A 17,756-nucleotide genomic window follows, 5' to 3' on the forward strand; every position below is an offset into this window, starting at 1 on the left:
GACTTTTTCACACAAACTGGCGCCTTTAAATCCACACGTGTTTTAGGTTTATTTTAGTTTAAACAACTGTCTTTTCTGAAAATTCCATATACATTTTCAAGCATTTTTTCATTTTATAAGAGCCTTAATTGATTGATTAGTTAATTATTTGTTTAGCAATTATTTTTAGCTCAGTGATCCCTCAACACTCATAAGAACTCCACGTGCCTCTTTAGTCAGTATGGATGTCTGGAGGCGGTTCTACGTTTCTTTTATTTGAAAGGTCTCTTATAAAATCTGCATGTGTTTTGAGACCGTTTTATATTTTTAAAGATTTACCATTTCACATCTCTTCTTCGAGTGATTTTTTCTCGGATTTCCTAAAAATGCTAATTAATTCTAAGGTCTTTTCTTTCTTCCTTTTATCTTCTAATGTTTATGTGAGTTTTAAGAACATTTTTAATTTCTAAGGATATCTTTTCCCTCAAAAATCATCGATATATCTTTAGAACATTTTTCCCCCACTTGTTCTAAGGTCCCTTTTTTCACACAACCTTTCAGAATTAACGATTTTTTTGGATATTTTTATTTTATCACAGACATCCTTATAAAGCCACTTTTTCTAAGATCCTTTCTTGCTCTTTCAGGAGGGAACGCTCAAAAAGAAACCCACATTTTGTTTTAGCTTCTTTTTTCCACCGTTATAACTCTCCATGTGTTTTAAGGACGCTTTCTATTTCAGTCCTCTGTGTTTACCTTCCCCGGGCGCCGTTTTTTTCACTGTCACCTTTTTTTCCAGAAGAGCATTTCGAGGAAGTAGCGAGTCAGTCTTCCCAGTCACTTAACAGTTGTACGTAAGGCGAGTGTGCAGGGTTCCCATTAGCAGTGCTGGCTTGAAACTAATTAACTAGCGCTCTCTCTCTCTCTCTCTCTCTCTCTCTCTCTCTCTCTCTGGTATACATTGTGTCGTCCTATAGAGTGGAAAGATGTGTGTGTGTGTGTGTGTGTGTGTGTGTGTGTGTGTGTGTGTGTGTGTAAGATACATTTATCAGTTTTTGGTTTCTGCTCGCTTTTGATTCGTCTCTCTCTCTCTCTCTCTCTCTCTCTCTCTCTCTCTCTCTCTCTCTCTCTCTCTCTCTCTCTCTCTCTCTCCACAAATTATAAATACTTTTATATAAAGAAATCTTGTTCATTATAAAAATTACAAATAAAAAATAAGATAGTTGTGTGTGTGTGTGTGTGTGTGTGTGTGTGTGTGTGTGTGTGTGTGTGTGTGTGTGTGTGTGTGTGTGTGTGTGTGTGTGTGTCTGTGTGTGGCCCAGATACCTTTGCTTCAGGCCCCGTGTAATATAGTAATGCGGTTTAAGGTCACGTGAAGTTGAGTTTCCATTGTGTTAATTGTGTGAGTGAGCTGAGCACCTGAACACGTGACACCTGGGCACTTTGAGGGCGTTGTCTGGCTGGAAGCTTTTGTTGGTCTCTGTAATGTTTTGCTTCTGGCTTCACGAATGGCAGGATGGAGGCTATTCAATTCAGTGGCGGTTTCCTGTGTCCCATTAACAGCCAATTAATTCTAGGTGTTCATTATCGTGTGAAATTAGCAAGGTTTTATATTCCATGTATTGCTAATGATCATGGCAGACTTTGATGTCAATTGGGAAAATGTGATTGTTATATTTACGTGTGTATAACTTTTTGTTCCAGCTTCTGTTCTGATGAGTTTTTCAATGAAGGCTTTCCCCGGGGTTGGGTTAAAACTTTCTCTTAGAATTTCTGATTGAATTCTCCAACCAATTCACTGATAGTATACCCAGATGAATTCCCTCTAATGACCAACAAATCACCTTGGACTTTTAATATATTTGTAGGTTGATTAGGATGAAAAATGATTATAATTATTTCTCATCAAAAGCCAAATTTTGTTTAGGTTCAAAATTAAAGATCTTGTACTGAGAAACACCATGTCCTCTCGTTATCAGGCTCAGGGTAGACTCCTGTAACAAGGTTCTATAGAATGCTTAGTTAAATCTGCACATAACACATAGCGAGGCATTAGTTCACGTGGCCTCAGAGCAGAGTGGAGTTAACAGTGTGAGGAACATGTTTATAAGGTGCAGCTTCCCTTACTTTAGGCCAGAGAAGTAGGGAAAAGTAGCACCACATCCTATTTTCTTGACGACCGCCTAGTCAGCCCTGCCTCAACAGAGTGTAAAGTATATGGTGTGCTTTCCCTCCCCTCCCTTGCTGCCTCTAGCGGCCCTACTCAACAGTATGACAGTAAAGAACCACCGTCACGGCTTCTTATTTTGCCTGTTATAGAGTAAAGCTTTCTCACTCTCTATCGTTCTCTCCAGCCCCTTGTTGTGTTCCCAGTGGATATTTGAACGATTTTTTTTTTTGGTCATAGTTTATTTTTTAGCTTATGTGTCCCTTTGCTGTGAGTTTTGCTGTGAGTTCTCCTCCTAACCCTGCTGGCTGTGGTGGTGGTGGATGTGGTGACTGTGGTGAAGGTGGTGGTGATGGTGATGTGATTGTGGTGGTCAGTGTTTACCTACGTCCTTCCCTCTACCATTGCTTGAGGAATGTCTCTCTCTCTCTCTCTCTCTCTCTCTCTCTCTCTCTCTCTCTCTCTCTCTCTCTCTCTCTCTCTCTCTCTCTCTCTCTCTCTCTCTCTCTCTCTCTCTCTCTCTCTCTCCGTGTTTTTAATCTAGCTTATTTTTCTAGGTGTTCTTGGTATTCCCCTACTGTGTAGCGTGACACTTAGGGAGTCCTGGGCCCAATTTCCTCATGTTAAACGTCATTGCATTCCATCAAAGCCAATCTGATAAACGTCACCATCCAATCCAATTTGTCCTCTCCCCGTCCTCCTCCTCCTCCTCCTCCTCCTCCTCCTCTTCCTCCTACTCCACCTCCCATTCGTCAAGCTCGTCCTTATAACGTCATTCCTCTTTCTCTTCTTCTCTTCCTCCTCTTCCACCTCCACCTTCTCTTCCACCTCCTCTTCTATCTTGCCCTCCTTTCCTTTTTTAACTTCTCTTCTTGCTTATTCCTACTTTGCTATTTTTTTTCTCGTCATCCGTCTATTTTTTTTCCTTCTGCGTTTTCTTCTTCTTCTTCTTCTTCTTCTTCTTCTTCTTCTTCTTCTTCTTCTTCTTCTTCTTCTTCTTCTTCTTCTTCTTCTTCTTCTTCTTCTTCTTCTTCTTCTTCTTCTTCTTCTTCTTCTTCTTCTTCTTCTTCTTCTTCTTCTTCTTCTTCTTCTTCTTCTTCTTCTTCTTCTTCTTCTTCTTCTTCTTCTTCTTCTTCTTCTTCTTCTTCTTCTTCTTCTTCTTCTTCTTCTTCTTCTTCTTCTTCTTCTTCTTCTTCTTCTTCTTCTTCTTCTTCTTCTTCTTCTTCTTCTTCTTCTTCTTCTTCTTCTTCTTCTTCTTCTTCTTCTTCTTCTTCTTCTTCTTCTTCTTCTTCTTCTTCTTCTTCTTCTTCTTCTTCTTCTTCTTCTTCTTCTTCTTCTTCTTCTTCTTCTTCTTCTTCTTCTTCTTCTTCTTCTTCTTCTTCTTCTTCTTCTTCTTCTTCTTCTTCTTCTTCTTCTTCTTCTTCTTCTTCTTCTTCTTCTTCTTCTTCTTCTTCTTCTTCTTCTTCTTCTAACTTTTATCTCTCGTCCTCCAACTTTAGATGTTATTCCTCGTCCTTTTTATTTTTATTTTCTATTTGATGCTCCTCCCTCCTTGACCTCTTCCTGGTTCTTGTCCTCCTTTTCTCTCGTACTGTACATATTCCCTTAAGTCTGTCTTTTATTTCCTGGCTGTCTATTTCATGTCTTCCTATCTTTTTAACTTGCCATTCTTTTTCATAATTTTCTTCTTATTCTCTCTATTGTACTCGTCTTCCTTTTCTTCATACTTTCACCTCAAACGCATCGTATTTTTCTTCATATTTCTCTCTTACCTTTTTTTTCTCTTCCTCTTTTTTGTTCATTACATCTTACTCGTCTTTCTCTTAATCGTCATCTTTCTGGTACATTCACCCATAATTCCTCTATTAAGTTCCTCCTCTTCCTTTTCCTTATATTGCATCTAGTTCTTCTCTAACTCCCTTAAGTCTAATTCTCTCACGTCATAGAGGCTCTTGTTCTATAGCGTTATTTATACCCCCAGGATGCCCAAGTGTCACATATAGTTTAGCATAACCATTAATTTATACCTGTGCTAATTCTTGATGTTACTACTACTTCTACTACTGCTATTACTACTACAACCTCCTCTATGTGTCTCCTGGATGTTGCCCTGGTGGCGTTGCTGCTGCTGGTGATGTTGTTGTGAATGTTATTGATGTTACTGTTGCTGCTGTTGGTGTTGTACCGTGTGGTTGATGTATCCTTGCAGTGTTCCCCAGCGCCCACACCCAGCCTGGTCTCTACGGCCAGAAACACAAGCCATACACCCTCGACACCCTTGTACCAGGTAATTCCTCCTCCCTACCTGCTCCTTACCTGGCCATCGCACCTGTCTTGTACACGCAACGCCACGCCTCGCCACGCCACGCTGCGCCTCATCTCACCTTGCCTCACCTTGTCATGCTCACCTTTGCTGCTACGCTCATTTGTCACCATCAGATCGCTCCTTTGCCTTCTACACACATACACGCACACACAGACACACACTTACGGTTTTCAATAATACGTTCACTTTTCCATAATTATTTTCAAGCTTTTGTAATGTTTCGTTCGTTTAGCGTTTCCGATTCTTCAGAGATGCAAGGAAACGAGTATTTATTTGTTGGTGTTCGTGTTCCATGTTATTTGCTGAGGTCCTTTTTTTTTCTTCAGTATTTCCTGATTTAATCATTACTCGAACGATAATGAGGAAAAATTTACTCGTTTTTTGTAAGTTTATTTTTGTATTTGCATATTTTTTTTTTTTATATATATTTTAAGTTTGTTTGATTATTTTCTTAACTTCTGTGTTCATTAGTGAATATACTACATATTTACTCTCTCTCTCTCTCTCTCTCTCTCTCTTTCTCTCTCTCTCTCTCTCTCTCTCTCTCTCTCTCTCTCTCTCTCTCTCTCTCTCTCTCTCTCTCTCTCTCTCTCCAGCAGCAAGGTTTAATAATTAACTTTTCCTTCCGATGGATCTTTTTTCTTTTAATTCAATTCAGTTGCTTTTGTGTTCCGTACGCTGCACACTTGTCTTTTCTCTTGTTTTGTTCTGTTTTCTGTGTTTTTTTCTTTTTGATTTTAGATAATTTGTATGGATTTGATTTCTTCTGTGCTTGAGATGATGTGGTGTTTAACTTCAACTTTTTATTTTGTTTTTTGTTATCTTTCCCTCTTTCAATGTCATTTTCGAAGGTGTTTTGTAACAATTCTTTATAGGCAGGTCTCTATTTGTGATATTTAAAGCATGCTATTAACTATCAAAAGTTTATATATTTTTCTCATTGTAAACTGGAGCCTCGTAAGTTATTTTTGGGAGCTTTTTGTGACTCTGTTCTCTTTATTGCTATTTGAAGCAGCATATATTTGCATGTAAAATTGTTTTAGAACATTTTTTGTAAGTCGATACTCGCTGAAGCTCGATATTGTATTTGTAGAGCATTTCGTTGATAAATGATTACTACCATTTTTAAAGCTTTTCTTCAAAACTAATTCTCTTTATAAAGGACGTATTCAGAAAGACTTTGCTCTCTCATCACGACTAATTTCAAAGGTCACAGAGATAATCAACGGGGTTTCCAAGAGTTTCCTCCAGTTAATAATGTAGAAATCTTATCAATCTGTCTCTAGAACAGTAGAAACACCTTGAAAATCTATTGTAAGTTTGAATAAACCCTTTTGAAATAGTGAAGGTGAAGTACAAAAGTGTTTGAAAATATGAGCGTAAAGGACGAGTAGCTTTATATTTTAATTCTTTCACTGCTACTCTTTTACAATCGTTTCTTAGAATGAGTATCTCTGGAGGCGCCGCCGGCCGTCTTTCTCACCCCGTAATAAGGCGATGGCATCTTACGACCGACCGGGAGCCCTCTCTAGGATTAAATCAAACCCCCTCAGAAACGAGGCCTATTTTCCTTAATCCTCTATTTAATTTCCCGGATCGCCACTCGCCATCTCGCCATCTCTCCTTCGCTCCGCCGCGTTCTCTTACTTGTATTGTGAAACACTTCTGTGCATCAACTCCATTTCAAAAGATATATTTAAACTGACACTCGTTTTTTAAGGTGTTTTTACGGTTCTAGATGCAGTGACAAGATTTCTACATTGTGAACTGGAGAAACTCTTGTAAACCCACTAATCATCTTTTTAGCCTTGGAAAATAGACGTGGTGAAACAGCAAAGTGATTTTTATGATGTGTTTACGGTTCTAGAGGTAAAAGTGACAAGATTTCTACATTATGAACTGGAGAAACACTTGAAAATCCCACTAATCATCACTGTGGCCTTGCAAAATAGTTGTGGTGAGAGAGCAAAGCGTTCGTTCGTTGAGTGAGTTACCGTGTGGTGTTGTGGTGTTGTGTTCATCTGTTTTCTGTTGTGTTTCAAGTCTCCGTTTCTTTTCTTTTTTTTTTTTATTAATGGTGATTATTGTCGTTACTCTCATTTTTGACAAGTTTAGATACTGTGGAAAGCTTATCATTACGGTTTTTATCTATTTATTTATTTTTTTTTATTTATTTATTTATTTGTTTATTCATTTTACTAGTTATTTTTATCATCCTTATTACTCTGCTTCCATTTTTTCGAAAGTTTAGTTGCGTTACCGTGAAAAGTGTAGGGACTTGATATCCGTTTTCTCTAAAGCTATCCGTTTTCTGTAAAGCTTCAACATCATCATTACTGCGTTTTTATTGTATTTGAGTTAACGTAAAAAATGAATTATATTTAGTTGTATTTTCTCGATTTTTTTTTCTAATTTTGTCTTATTCTTTTCATAATGTTTCGAGTGTTCTTTTTCTTTTTCTTTATTTTTCTTAGTGACCTCGTTTTCTTTCCCCACAAATTCCTGTCCCAGATTTTCTTGGTATTAGGAAACCGAGATTAACTATTTTTTTTTCCCTCGCATTTCCAGCCGTCCTTCTTTTCTTGTCCTTTTTTTTTCTTTCTGTAAACCATTTTTTTCCTCTCTCTCTCTCTCTCTCTCTCTCTCTCTCTCTCTCTCTCTCTCTCTCTCTCTCTCTCTCTCTCTCTCTCTCTCTCTCTCTCTCTCTCTCTCTCTCTCTCTCTCTCTCTCTCTCTCTCTCTCTCTCTCTCTCTCTCTCTCTCTCATCACTTTGGGTCTTAGTCTGTCTCCTTTCTCTAATCCCCATTGATCTATGAGTATCTAAATCCTACTAACAGTCTCTCTCTCTCTCTCTCTCTCTCTCTCTCTCTCTCTCTCTCTCTCTCTCTCTCTCTCTCTCTCTCTCTCTCTCTCTCTCTCTCTCTCTCTCTCTCTCTCTCTCTCTCTCTCTCTCTCTCTCTCTCTCTCTCTCTCTCTCTCTCTCTCTCTCTCTCTCTCTCTCTCTCTCTCTCTCTCTCTCTCTCTCTCTCTCTCTCTCTCTCTCTCTCTCTCTCTCTCTCTCTCTCTCTCTCTCTCTCTCTCTCTCTCTCTCTCTCTCTCTCTCTCTCTCTCTCTCTCTCTCTCTCTCTCTCTCCCTTCCTTCCAGCACCTTCCTCTCACCATCACCTCTCACCATTCCTGCTCACTCTCCCTTCTCACTTTCCCCTTTTCTCCATTCACTGTCACTCTCCCTTGTCACTATGCTCTCCTCTCACCATTCACTGTCACTCTCCTCTTTCCGCTCACTGTCATTTCCTATCACCATTCTTTCCATCTTTTTTTTTTCTATCTTAATCCCTTTTCACCACTAACTCACTATCTTTTCCTCTCATCCGTTTATCCTCTAATTCTTCCCTGTTTTTTTCCTCATCTCTTCTGCATTTAACTAAATATTTTTTTTTTTATCTTAAATTATCTCATCATTTGGTCTCACTATATTTTTATTATTTAATTTTTTTTCTCATCTTATTCCTACCATTTCATTTCACAAGCCATTCCTCCCTCACTCACCATCCTTCAGTACACACACACACACACACACACACACACACACACACACACACACACACACACACACACACACACACACACACACACACACACACACACACACACACACACACACACACACACACACACACACGCACACACACACACACACACACACACACACACACACACACACACACACACACACACACACACACACACACACACACATCAGGATGACTTAGATGTACGTAAATATAAAAGAATAATGAATTAATAAAAAAAAACATATTCTACACCAATATCGATTTCTTTAGTTTATACATATTTACAGTCACAACAGTAACCAAAACCTGGAGGTCACATGATGCCCCTTGTAGTGTGTGGGTGTAACATGTTTAAGACACATACTGGGAGCATGTGTGTGTGAATGGACGTGTCTGCATGATTTTAATGGTGTTATTTTTACAAGTTTTCACTGTCTTCTAATCATCTTCCACCCTTTCCTCGTAGTGTCCTCCCAGCCACGTGTGCTTGTGAGTTAGTGAGTTCGTGTGTTGTGTACTTTTTGACATAATCCTTTGAGTGAGTAGCGGTAGTCACTGAATAACGGAGAGGTGAGTGGATGTGTGGCCAGGTAATTAGTTTTCCCCTTCTGTAACTGAAACTGCAATTCCATATCGACATTTGAAAGCGAGAATGGAATTTAATATTTTTGGCTCTGAGTGAGTCGTTCATTTGATGTTTTCAGCGAGAAGTGACTCGGTTTCGCATTTCTTTCCCTTAAATTCGTGCATGTTTCGTTTTTTTTCAATTTTTGGATGTAAATGTATGTAAAGTCACTCATATACTTACAACATGAACATCCTCTCACCTCCAAACCTAGCATTGATATATCATAGAAAATAAGTAATCGTGGATGTGTATAGATAGACATTTGCCTGATTGAAAAGTCAGTGATATATTGATCAACATGCTCTCTCACTTCCAAACTTAGCATTTACATACCATAGCAAACAAAAAAATCTTAAAAGTATAAAGACAGAAATTTCCTTAACACTCAGTGATACATTGGCAACAGAAACACCACTAAATTTAGCAGTTAAATAGAATAAAATCAATCACAACAAAGCAAATGAAAAATATTGTGTTATAACAGGAACATTAAAGAATATTTAGTAAAACAAGCTCATTTTCTCCCTATCCCGTCTCTGCCAGCACGTAACAACATCTTCAAAAACTTCCCCAACGCCTCCTCTGAGTCTGACTTGTCCCGCTACCGCACCAGACTGCCGGGGCGTGATCGCAAGAGTCCTTCTCTCAGCAACCTGACGGCGGACGGCATCAGACACAAGGTAAAGGCGTCGCTGCACAAGGCTTTCTTCTTCCTCTCACCCCAATCCTGTCCATCTTGGTAGTAGAAGAGTTAACCAGTACTCTCAATCATTCATACCTTGCTCTGGTAAACTCCGGAAATTCCTACCTGGTTTTGCATTTCCAACTTCTTATGACTTGATTTCATTTAACCCCTTCTGTACTGGATCGCTTTTTTTATGATTTTTGGTTTGATTAGACCATTTTATATACATTGGGAAGGGTCAGAAAATTGATTGCCAGAGTTTTTACTATTTTAATCCCGACATAAATTTCTAAAGCTGTATAGATTCACCAAATAGTAAGCAGAATAAATATGAAAACACGTCATGGTACTGAAGGGGTTAAGAAAGGTTTCAAGACATCCCATTTTTTTTTGCCTATCTTGGACCTACGAGGGGACTGGTAAATGAGTGGGACTTTTTTTTCGTTTTGTTACCCTTGGCAAGCTTTACCCTCGTACATAGAAAAGTGAGTGGAAGGTGTGAAGAAGGAAATAGGTAAAAAGTATAGGGGAAGGAAAGGAATGGTAAATAATGTAGGTGGAAAAGGGAGAGAGTGTAAAAGGTGAATTGTTAGAGTGAAGGAGAGATAAGGTAGAGGAAGGTAAAAAACAAATGAAAATGATGGACAGGAAGAAGAAAAGGTGAAGAAGATGTAAAGGAGAAGGAAATCATTGTCTTCGTGGTCACTGTCATCATTAATGTTGTTACAAGTGTCATCTCTTCGTCATTGTTATTATTTTTTTGTTTTTGTTGGTTTTATCTTCGTCTGTGTCCTCTTCTTTTTCTCTTCTTTTTTTTCTCTTTCCTTTTGTTCCTGTCTTCTCTTTTCTTTTTTTTTCTCTTATCTCTTTTTTTCCTTTTTACTTTGTCTTATTTATTCTTCTTCTCATCTCCTTTCCTCTTCTCTTCTATCCTCTTCTCTTCTCTTTTCTCTTATCATCTTTTCTCATTTCTTATCTTCTCTCTCTTCTCTTCTCTTCTCTTCTCTTCTCTATTGTCCTCTCCTCTCCTCTCTTCTCCTCGCCTCTCTTCTCCTCTCTTCTCGCCTCTCTTCTCCTCTCCTCTCCTCTCCTCTCCTCTCCTCTCTTCTCCTCTCCTCTCCTCTCCTCTCCTTTTACCTTCACTTACCTTCTTTCTGTTCTCCTCTCACCCTTTCCTTCTCGTCGGTCATATTTTTCAATTAATTGTCACAAATGGCCAAGGAAGGCATCAGACACATTGCAAACGTAACTAATTACCAAAACGAATTACAGCAAATTACTCTGATTGTAAATGTAACCGCGACAGATTAAGACGAAAGAGGGAAAGAGGAGAGAGGACTGAAATAGAGGAAACACGGAAGAAATTTGGGAATGGGAAGGAAAAATAAGAGAATAAAGAACATAGAAGAAAAGAAAGCTAAATGAAAGAAAGAATAGGTAAACAAATTAGAAAAAAAAAATGGAATTATAACTATTTTTCTGGCCACGTTTTCCCAAAAAGATTTAGATGGAAAGGAAAAACAAATGAAATAAATCTAGAAGCAAGAAAGTGAAAAGGAAAGGAATATGAAATGTGAAGGATTAGAAGGCTGGAAAATAGGACACTTCTGGTCATCCCTTGATCATAAACAGGATCTTTTCATGTAGGAACCAAAGGAGCTGAAGTTATAGCTTGTGGCAGGAGGGATGGAGGAGGAAGGAGGGAAGGAGAGAAAGGAAGGGGAAGAGAAAGAATGGGAGGGAATGGTCTGTCTGTCTGTCTGTTTGTCTGCTGGTTATTTTCTTCACCACACACACACACACACACACACACACACACACACACACACACACACACACACACACACACACACACACACACACACACACACACACACACACACACACACACACACACACACACACACACACACACACACACACACACACACACACACACACACACACACACACTCACACACTCTATCTCACACACACTCACACTCTATCTCACACTCTCACTCACACTCACTCACACTCTCTCTCACACACTGAGTCACATTGCCCTACACACACACACACACACGTCGTTGTTTCACACAGGTCGTGACTTGAACCACTTTGTCGCATTCCTGGAGAATTCAACACTTGCCCAATACTAACCCATTCTCTCTCTCTCTCTCTCTCTCTCTCTCTCTCTCTCTCTCTCTCTCTCTCTCTCTCTCTCTCTCTCTCTCTCTCTCTCTCTCTCTCTCTCTCTCTCTCTCTCTCTCTCTCTCTCTCTCTCTCTCTCTCTCTCTCTCTCTCTCTCTCTCTCTCTCTCTCTCTCTCTCTCTCTCTCTCTCTCTCTCTCTCTCTCTCTCTCTCTCTCTCTCTCTCTCTCTCTCTCTCTCTCTCTCTCTCTCTCTCTCTCTCTCTCTCTCTCTCTCTCTCTCTCTCTCTCTGTGTGTGTGTGTGTGTGTGTGTGTGTGTGTGTGTGTGTGTGTGTGTGTGTGTGTGTGTGTGTGAGTGTGTGCGTGCCTTCAGGGAGGGAAAATATTGCCGGGAAAGTTTTGCTGCAGTACAGCGTGGTAAGTTTTGTTTACATTTTTAAGGCGCTGAATACGAAGTTACGATGAGAAAGAAAAAAATAAGAAAATGCGGTATTTTGCTGTTTTTTTTTTTCTTTATTCCATGTATTTATTTTTTGAAAGAAAAACAAATCTCTGGTATAGACACAGGAAAAAATCGGGGAAGAATGGTGATATTTTCGTAAACTGCGCTTGTTTTTTCGATATCGGCTTGGCCTTTCTGTGTGTCGCCTCAGTTACATTCGTTTCGTTCGCCTTTTTTTTTTTTACTCTTCGAATCGCAATGTTTTTTTTTTTTTTTCGAATGCGACCGAGTCTGCAGCCCTCCCTACCTCGCCACCCTCCCATCCTACCACCTCCCTTGTCCACCCTCTGCTTCTCACCCTCCTTATCACCCTTCCTACCTGTCACCCTGCCTGCCTCACACCCTCCTAACCTCACACCCTGCCTACCTCACTACCTCTTCCCCTAGTCATCTTTTCCTCCTTGTCACCCACCCTGCTTCGTCACATCCTTTCTGTCACACCATCTCTGCTTCGTGACCCTACCACCCCTTCTCTCGTCACTCTCCACCTCTCCCTTGTCACCCATCCTGTCTCGTCACTCTCCCCTTCTCCTAATCCTCCCTGCCTCGTCACCCTCTCCCTCTCCTCATCCTCCCTGCCTCGTCATCCTCCGTGCCTCGTCACCCTCCCCTTCTCCTCATGGACATCAATGTTTGTTGGGTCAGAAGACGTGTTTTCCGCCTTTGTCCAACATGCTGTAGTTGATTCCTTTATTGATGCTGACATGGACGCCCGCCAAGAACTGGGAGCTACACACAACACGAATGTATGGGATGATGGGAAGAAAGTGATTTGGTTCGTGAAACTGATTCGAAAAGGTGAGCAAATAATATTGTTTTTATTTTGAACTCTTGAGAATAATGGAAGATGAAATATTAATAATTGTATGGAATGAAGGAAGAAAAAGCGCTATGATTAGAAAAATAAGTGGAAAAATTGATAAGAAAAGTTGAGAAAAAGAAAACGGAAGGGTATTTTTTTAACTCTGAAAAGTAATAAAAGATAAAATGATGTTAATTGTATGAAATGAAGGAAGGAAAATAAAAAAAGGAAAATGTTTGATTTATGTATTTTATTGACCCCTGAAGTAAAAGAATAGGAAAACTAAGAGATAGATGTGTGAAAATGGCGGAAGGAGAAGCATTTTGATTTCTTAGATTAATATAAAATAGAAAACGAAATTAAAGATTTTATAAGACTCAGATGAATTAAAGTGTTGGTAAGACTTCAATGAATCGGAAAACGCGAATTGTCAAGTGTATTGCAGGAACAAAAACTGATTTAAATAAGGAAAGGAAATTAAATGAAAGTATCTTTTTTACTCTAAATAAACGAGTGAAAAATTAAACTACGTAAATATATTTACTAGATTTAATTTTTCTATTTTTATTTATACCATATGGGCTTTTCACGGGAATTTATGGGCTAAAGGGGATACTTTTTGGGTACCCCCCTATCTCAAAGCCCACCCGCTAGGAAACCGTTGTCCCGAGTGAGGAAGCCCAACCTACACTCGGACCGTGGACAGGATTCGAACCCGTGCGCTTGGAGACCACTCGGATTCTAAAGCACGCATGGTTCCACTGTACCACGGCGGCCTCTTTATGCAAATCGAGGCATTTTTCGTTAATCCTTTAGTTTATGATGCATCGTGCTGTGTTTGTTTTTGTATTTTTGTTAATATCGTCATGTTTTTATTTGGTTTACGTTCCGGTATTGTATTTTTACTCTTGTTTATATTTTGCGGAAAGAAATAATTGCATTTTGTTTCCTTACCAAATTTTCACTCACATTCTGGTCTGTGTTCACGCTGGTCTCTATTCACACTTGTTTCCTAATGTAGATACCATTCACTCACCCATCACTTCACTCTCATTCCCTTCACCTCATTTCCTTCTCACTTCCCATCACAACCCATTCAAACTCTCCCATCACTTCACTTTTCTATTGCTCCTCGAACCTATTTCCTTGTCACTCATTCAAATTAACCCATCATTTCACTCATTCCTTCACCTAATTTCCCTCTCACTTCCCATCACAACCCATTAGGATCTCCCATCACCTCACTTCTGTTGTTCCATGCCCCACCCCATTTCTTTGCCACTTCTCATCAACTTTTTCAGACTAACCCCATCATTTCACTCATCCCTTCACCTCATTTCCTTCTCACTTCCCATCATGACCCATTCAGACTCTCCCATCACTTCACTTCTGCAACTCCACACCCCCATTTCTCTGTCACTTCCCATCAATTCATTCAAACACGCTTATTATTTCACCCATTCCTTTGCTTAATTTCCTCCTCACTTCCCATCACAACCCATTCAAATTAACCTACAAATTCAGTGTCATTACTTCTCTCCCTTTCCTTCTCCTTTCCCATCACCCTTTGAAATTGACCCATCATTTCACTTATGTTTATTTTCCATCTCTCTTCCCATCACAACCCATTCAAATTAACCAACACCTTCAGCGTCATTACTTGTCTCCCTTTTCTTCTCTTTTCCTATCATCACCCATTTAAATTCACTCATTTCACTCTTGTCTCTTTTCCCTCTCCCTTCCCATCAAAACTTACTCAAACAAACCCATAACAATTCACACTCATTACTCCTCTCCTTCTTACTCTCTTTCCCCATTCACCTCTCCTCTTTTTCTACATATTGAGCAACAGAGTCAACCTTTTCCTCTAAATGCCTCCCCTCTTCCTCTTCCGCCTCAGATCACAGGATTGCGGGCGCCAACTTCCCCTCAGTCTCCCCTCTTTCCTTCTTCTTCCCCGCTCTTCCCCTTTTGAGATTTCACGACCATGTAACCCTTCTGTCAATTTTACATTCAGATCACTAACTCCAACTGTGTTCTGGTTTGTTTTCCTGTTACTTTGCTTGATTTTTTTGCCTTTATTTGGGTATTTTCATGCATTTCGTAATTGATGATGATGATGATGATGATGATGATGATGCTCGTCTTCATCATTTTCTTATTCTTTTTTCTTTTCTTCTTTCTTTTTTTTCCTTCTTCTTCTTCTTCTTCTTCTTCTTCTTCTTCTTCTTCTTCTTCTTCTTCTTCTTCTTCTTCTTCTTCTTCTTCTTCTTCTTCTTCTTCTTCTTCTTCTTCTTCTTCTTCTTCTTCTTCTTCTTCTTCTTCTTCTTCTTCTTCTTCTTCTTCTTCTTCTTCTTCTTCTTCTTCTTCTTCTTCTTCTTCTTCTTCTTCTTCTTCTTCTTCTTCTTCTTCTTCTTCTTCTTCTTATTATTATTATTATTATTATTATTATTATTATTATTATCATTATTATTATTACTATATTATTATTATTATTATTATTATTATTATTATTATTATTATTATTATTATTATTATTATTATTATCCTCCTCCTCCTCCTCCTCCTCCTCCTCCTCCTCCTCCTCCTCCTCCTTCTCTTGCTAGTTTTCTTCCTCCTCCTATTCCTCTTCATCTTCCTCCTCCTCCTCCTCCTCCTCCTCCTCCTCCTCCTCCTCCTCCTCCTCCTCCTCCTCCTCCTCCTCTTCTCCTCCTTCTCCTCCTTCTCTTTTTCCTTCTTCTCTTCCTTCTCCTCCTCGTTCCCCTTCTCCTCCTCCTCGTGGCTGTCTTTTCGCAGTCTTCTTATTGGTTTAGGTCTTGTTCTTGGCTATTTTTACCTGTTCCCTTTTCTCCATCTCCTGTCTCCCCTTCTGCATCGTCCCCGGTGCCCTTCCAGTCCCGCTTTCCGTTTCCCGAGCCATCCATCAGAGGGGAAACACTTGGCGTGCACGCTGTCCTGCTCTTGGACTTGTTACGGCTCGTTCAGCCTTGTCCCGGAGCCAAAAACCAGCGAGGGATATAAAAAAAATGAAAAATCTCCCTTCGAACTCTGGAGCTGGACGGAATAATGGGTTGCTGGAGAGAGAAAGGTAGATGTGAAGAGATATGAAGTGACGTGCGATTGTGTTGATGGATTGCTAAGGGAATATTGAGTGATTTAAATGCCAAGGTTGTTTTGGGAACGCTAAATAAGTAAGGTATTCCAGTTTCCTATGATTTGAATTCATTTGATCACTTCAGTACTGGGACACATTTTTAGACTATTTGATTGACATTAAGAAGGGTCTGTGGAGGTCAGGAGATTAATGACCACAGTTTTCACTATTTTAATCGCCACATGAGTTTCTGAAGCTGTATAGAATCACCAAGTAGTAAGTAGAAGGAATATGAAAACACGTCATGTTACTCAAGGGGTTAAAAGGAAGATTTCAAAACATTTATCACTCATTTGGTTAACACTTTCGGATCTGTAAGAGGACTGGCAAATTAGTGGGTCTTTTTCTATTTTTTTGTTATCCTTGGCCACTTTTCTCGTGTTACATAGAAAAAAAATTAGATTCGATGTGACGAGTGAATGAGTTCGTTGATGCACTGGTAGAAGGAAGGTTGAGTGATTAGAATATGGAGGTTATTGTGAGGATGCTAAAATAAATAAGGCATTCGGGAAGATAAAGTAGATTTGAAGTGGGTACGAATAAAAGTGCTCATGGATTGGTTAAGGGTAGACTGAGTTATTAGAATGTGGAGGTTGTTTTGAGAATGCTAACTAAATGATGTAATAAGGCATTGTAAAAGGTAAAGGTAAATATTGTGACGTGTGAATGAGTATGTTGATGGATTGCTAAAGGAATGCCGAGTGATTAATTAATATGTGGAGGTTGTTTTGGGGACTCTAGATAAAGGTGGACAGATACGGAATGACGTGTGAATGATTTTATTTATGCATTGATAATAGAAGGTCGTGTGTAAAGACTCGAGGAATTAGAATATGGAGGCAATTTTCAGGAGCACACATAATAAATAAATGGATCTTTGAAGACAAAAATAACAAGTAAATAAATAAATACAGATTAACGTGAGCGTAATTGTTTTAATAAATTGATATGGGAATGTTGTGTGTATAAGATTGAAATGATGGAAATATGGACGTCATTTATAACACTCAGGATAAATAATGAGTTACCGAAGATAAAACAAGATGAGGATTGATGAGCCAAAGTTTGTGTTGACATATTGGTAAATGAATATTGTGTCTCGCCATGACTGTTTATAAAGACCACAGATATAATTCTTTTCCTTTTCATAATATTGATATCACATTAATCTGTCCATGCATTCATCAACAACGCCTTAGAATCCTCTGTAGCTTCAAATAGAGCCTTTGGAAGTACTGGAATGTTTCAGAATGCGAGATTCGAATGGTCAGAATATGAAAGTGATTTGGCAACACTCGGTTAGGCCTTCGTCAATATTTCCCTCTTTCCTCACCGACAGTGTATACAAGTTATCGTATACAGCAGTTTTGGGAATACTTGAATACATATACATGGCCATTTCTGCTTCCTTCTCCTATAGAAACACACCGATATTCTCCTTCCAGTTTCTAGTGTCCGTATGTAGCACCGTGTATAGCAGCCTTGGGAATACTTGAATACGCAAGCGTGGTCATCTGTGCTCCCTTTCCCCATCTCATACACACTGATACCACTCACTACCAAGAAAGTAGCAGTTTGAGGGAACATTGGAATACGTAACACTCATATTTACTCCCTCTTTCCTCCCACACTCTTTACACTCCGGCCAGTACAGCGTGTCAAAAAAAACACCACATGCTACAGAAAAGGCAGAATTTTACAACGTTTTCCCTGTGAATGTTGCCAGGCCCGACACTGTTTGTGGCGTGGTCGACACGTTTTTGGCGGCGTTTATTTGCCGTGTAGGGCGCCGAGAGGAGGATCTGG

General features: G+C 39.5%; 1 protein-coding gene across 8 annotated transcripts in view; it reads left to right on the forward strand.

Moving 5' to 3' along the window:
* The window catches only part of LOC123510428 (potassium voltage-gated channel subfamily H member 6-like), a 699,140-nt gene that overhangs the window by 178,725 nt on the left and 502,659 nt on the right, over positions 1–17,756 (forward strand). For all 8 annotated transcript variants that reach the window (XM_045265606.1, XM_045265610.1, XM_045265612.1 and 5 more), the window contains exons 9-10: positions 4,356–4,433; positions 9,219–9,355. In XM_045265606.1, the coding sequence (XP_045121541.1) occupies positions 4,356–4,433; positions 9,219–9,355 (215 nt within the window). The remainder of the gene's footprint in view (positions 1–4,355; positions 4,434–9,218; positions 9,356–17,756) is intronic.

Source organism: Portunus trituberculatus, chromosome 29 (assembly GCF_017591435.1).
Source record: "Portunus trituberculatus isolate SZX2019 chromosome 29, ASM1759143v1, whole genome shotgun sequence".
Lineage (NCBI taxonomy): Eukaryota > Metazoa > Arthropoda > Malacostraca > Decapoda > Portunidae > Portunus > Portunus trituberculatus.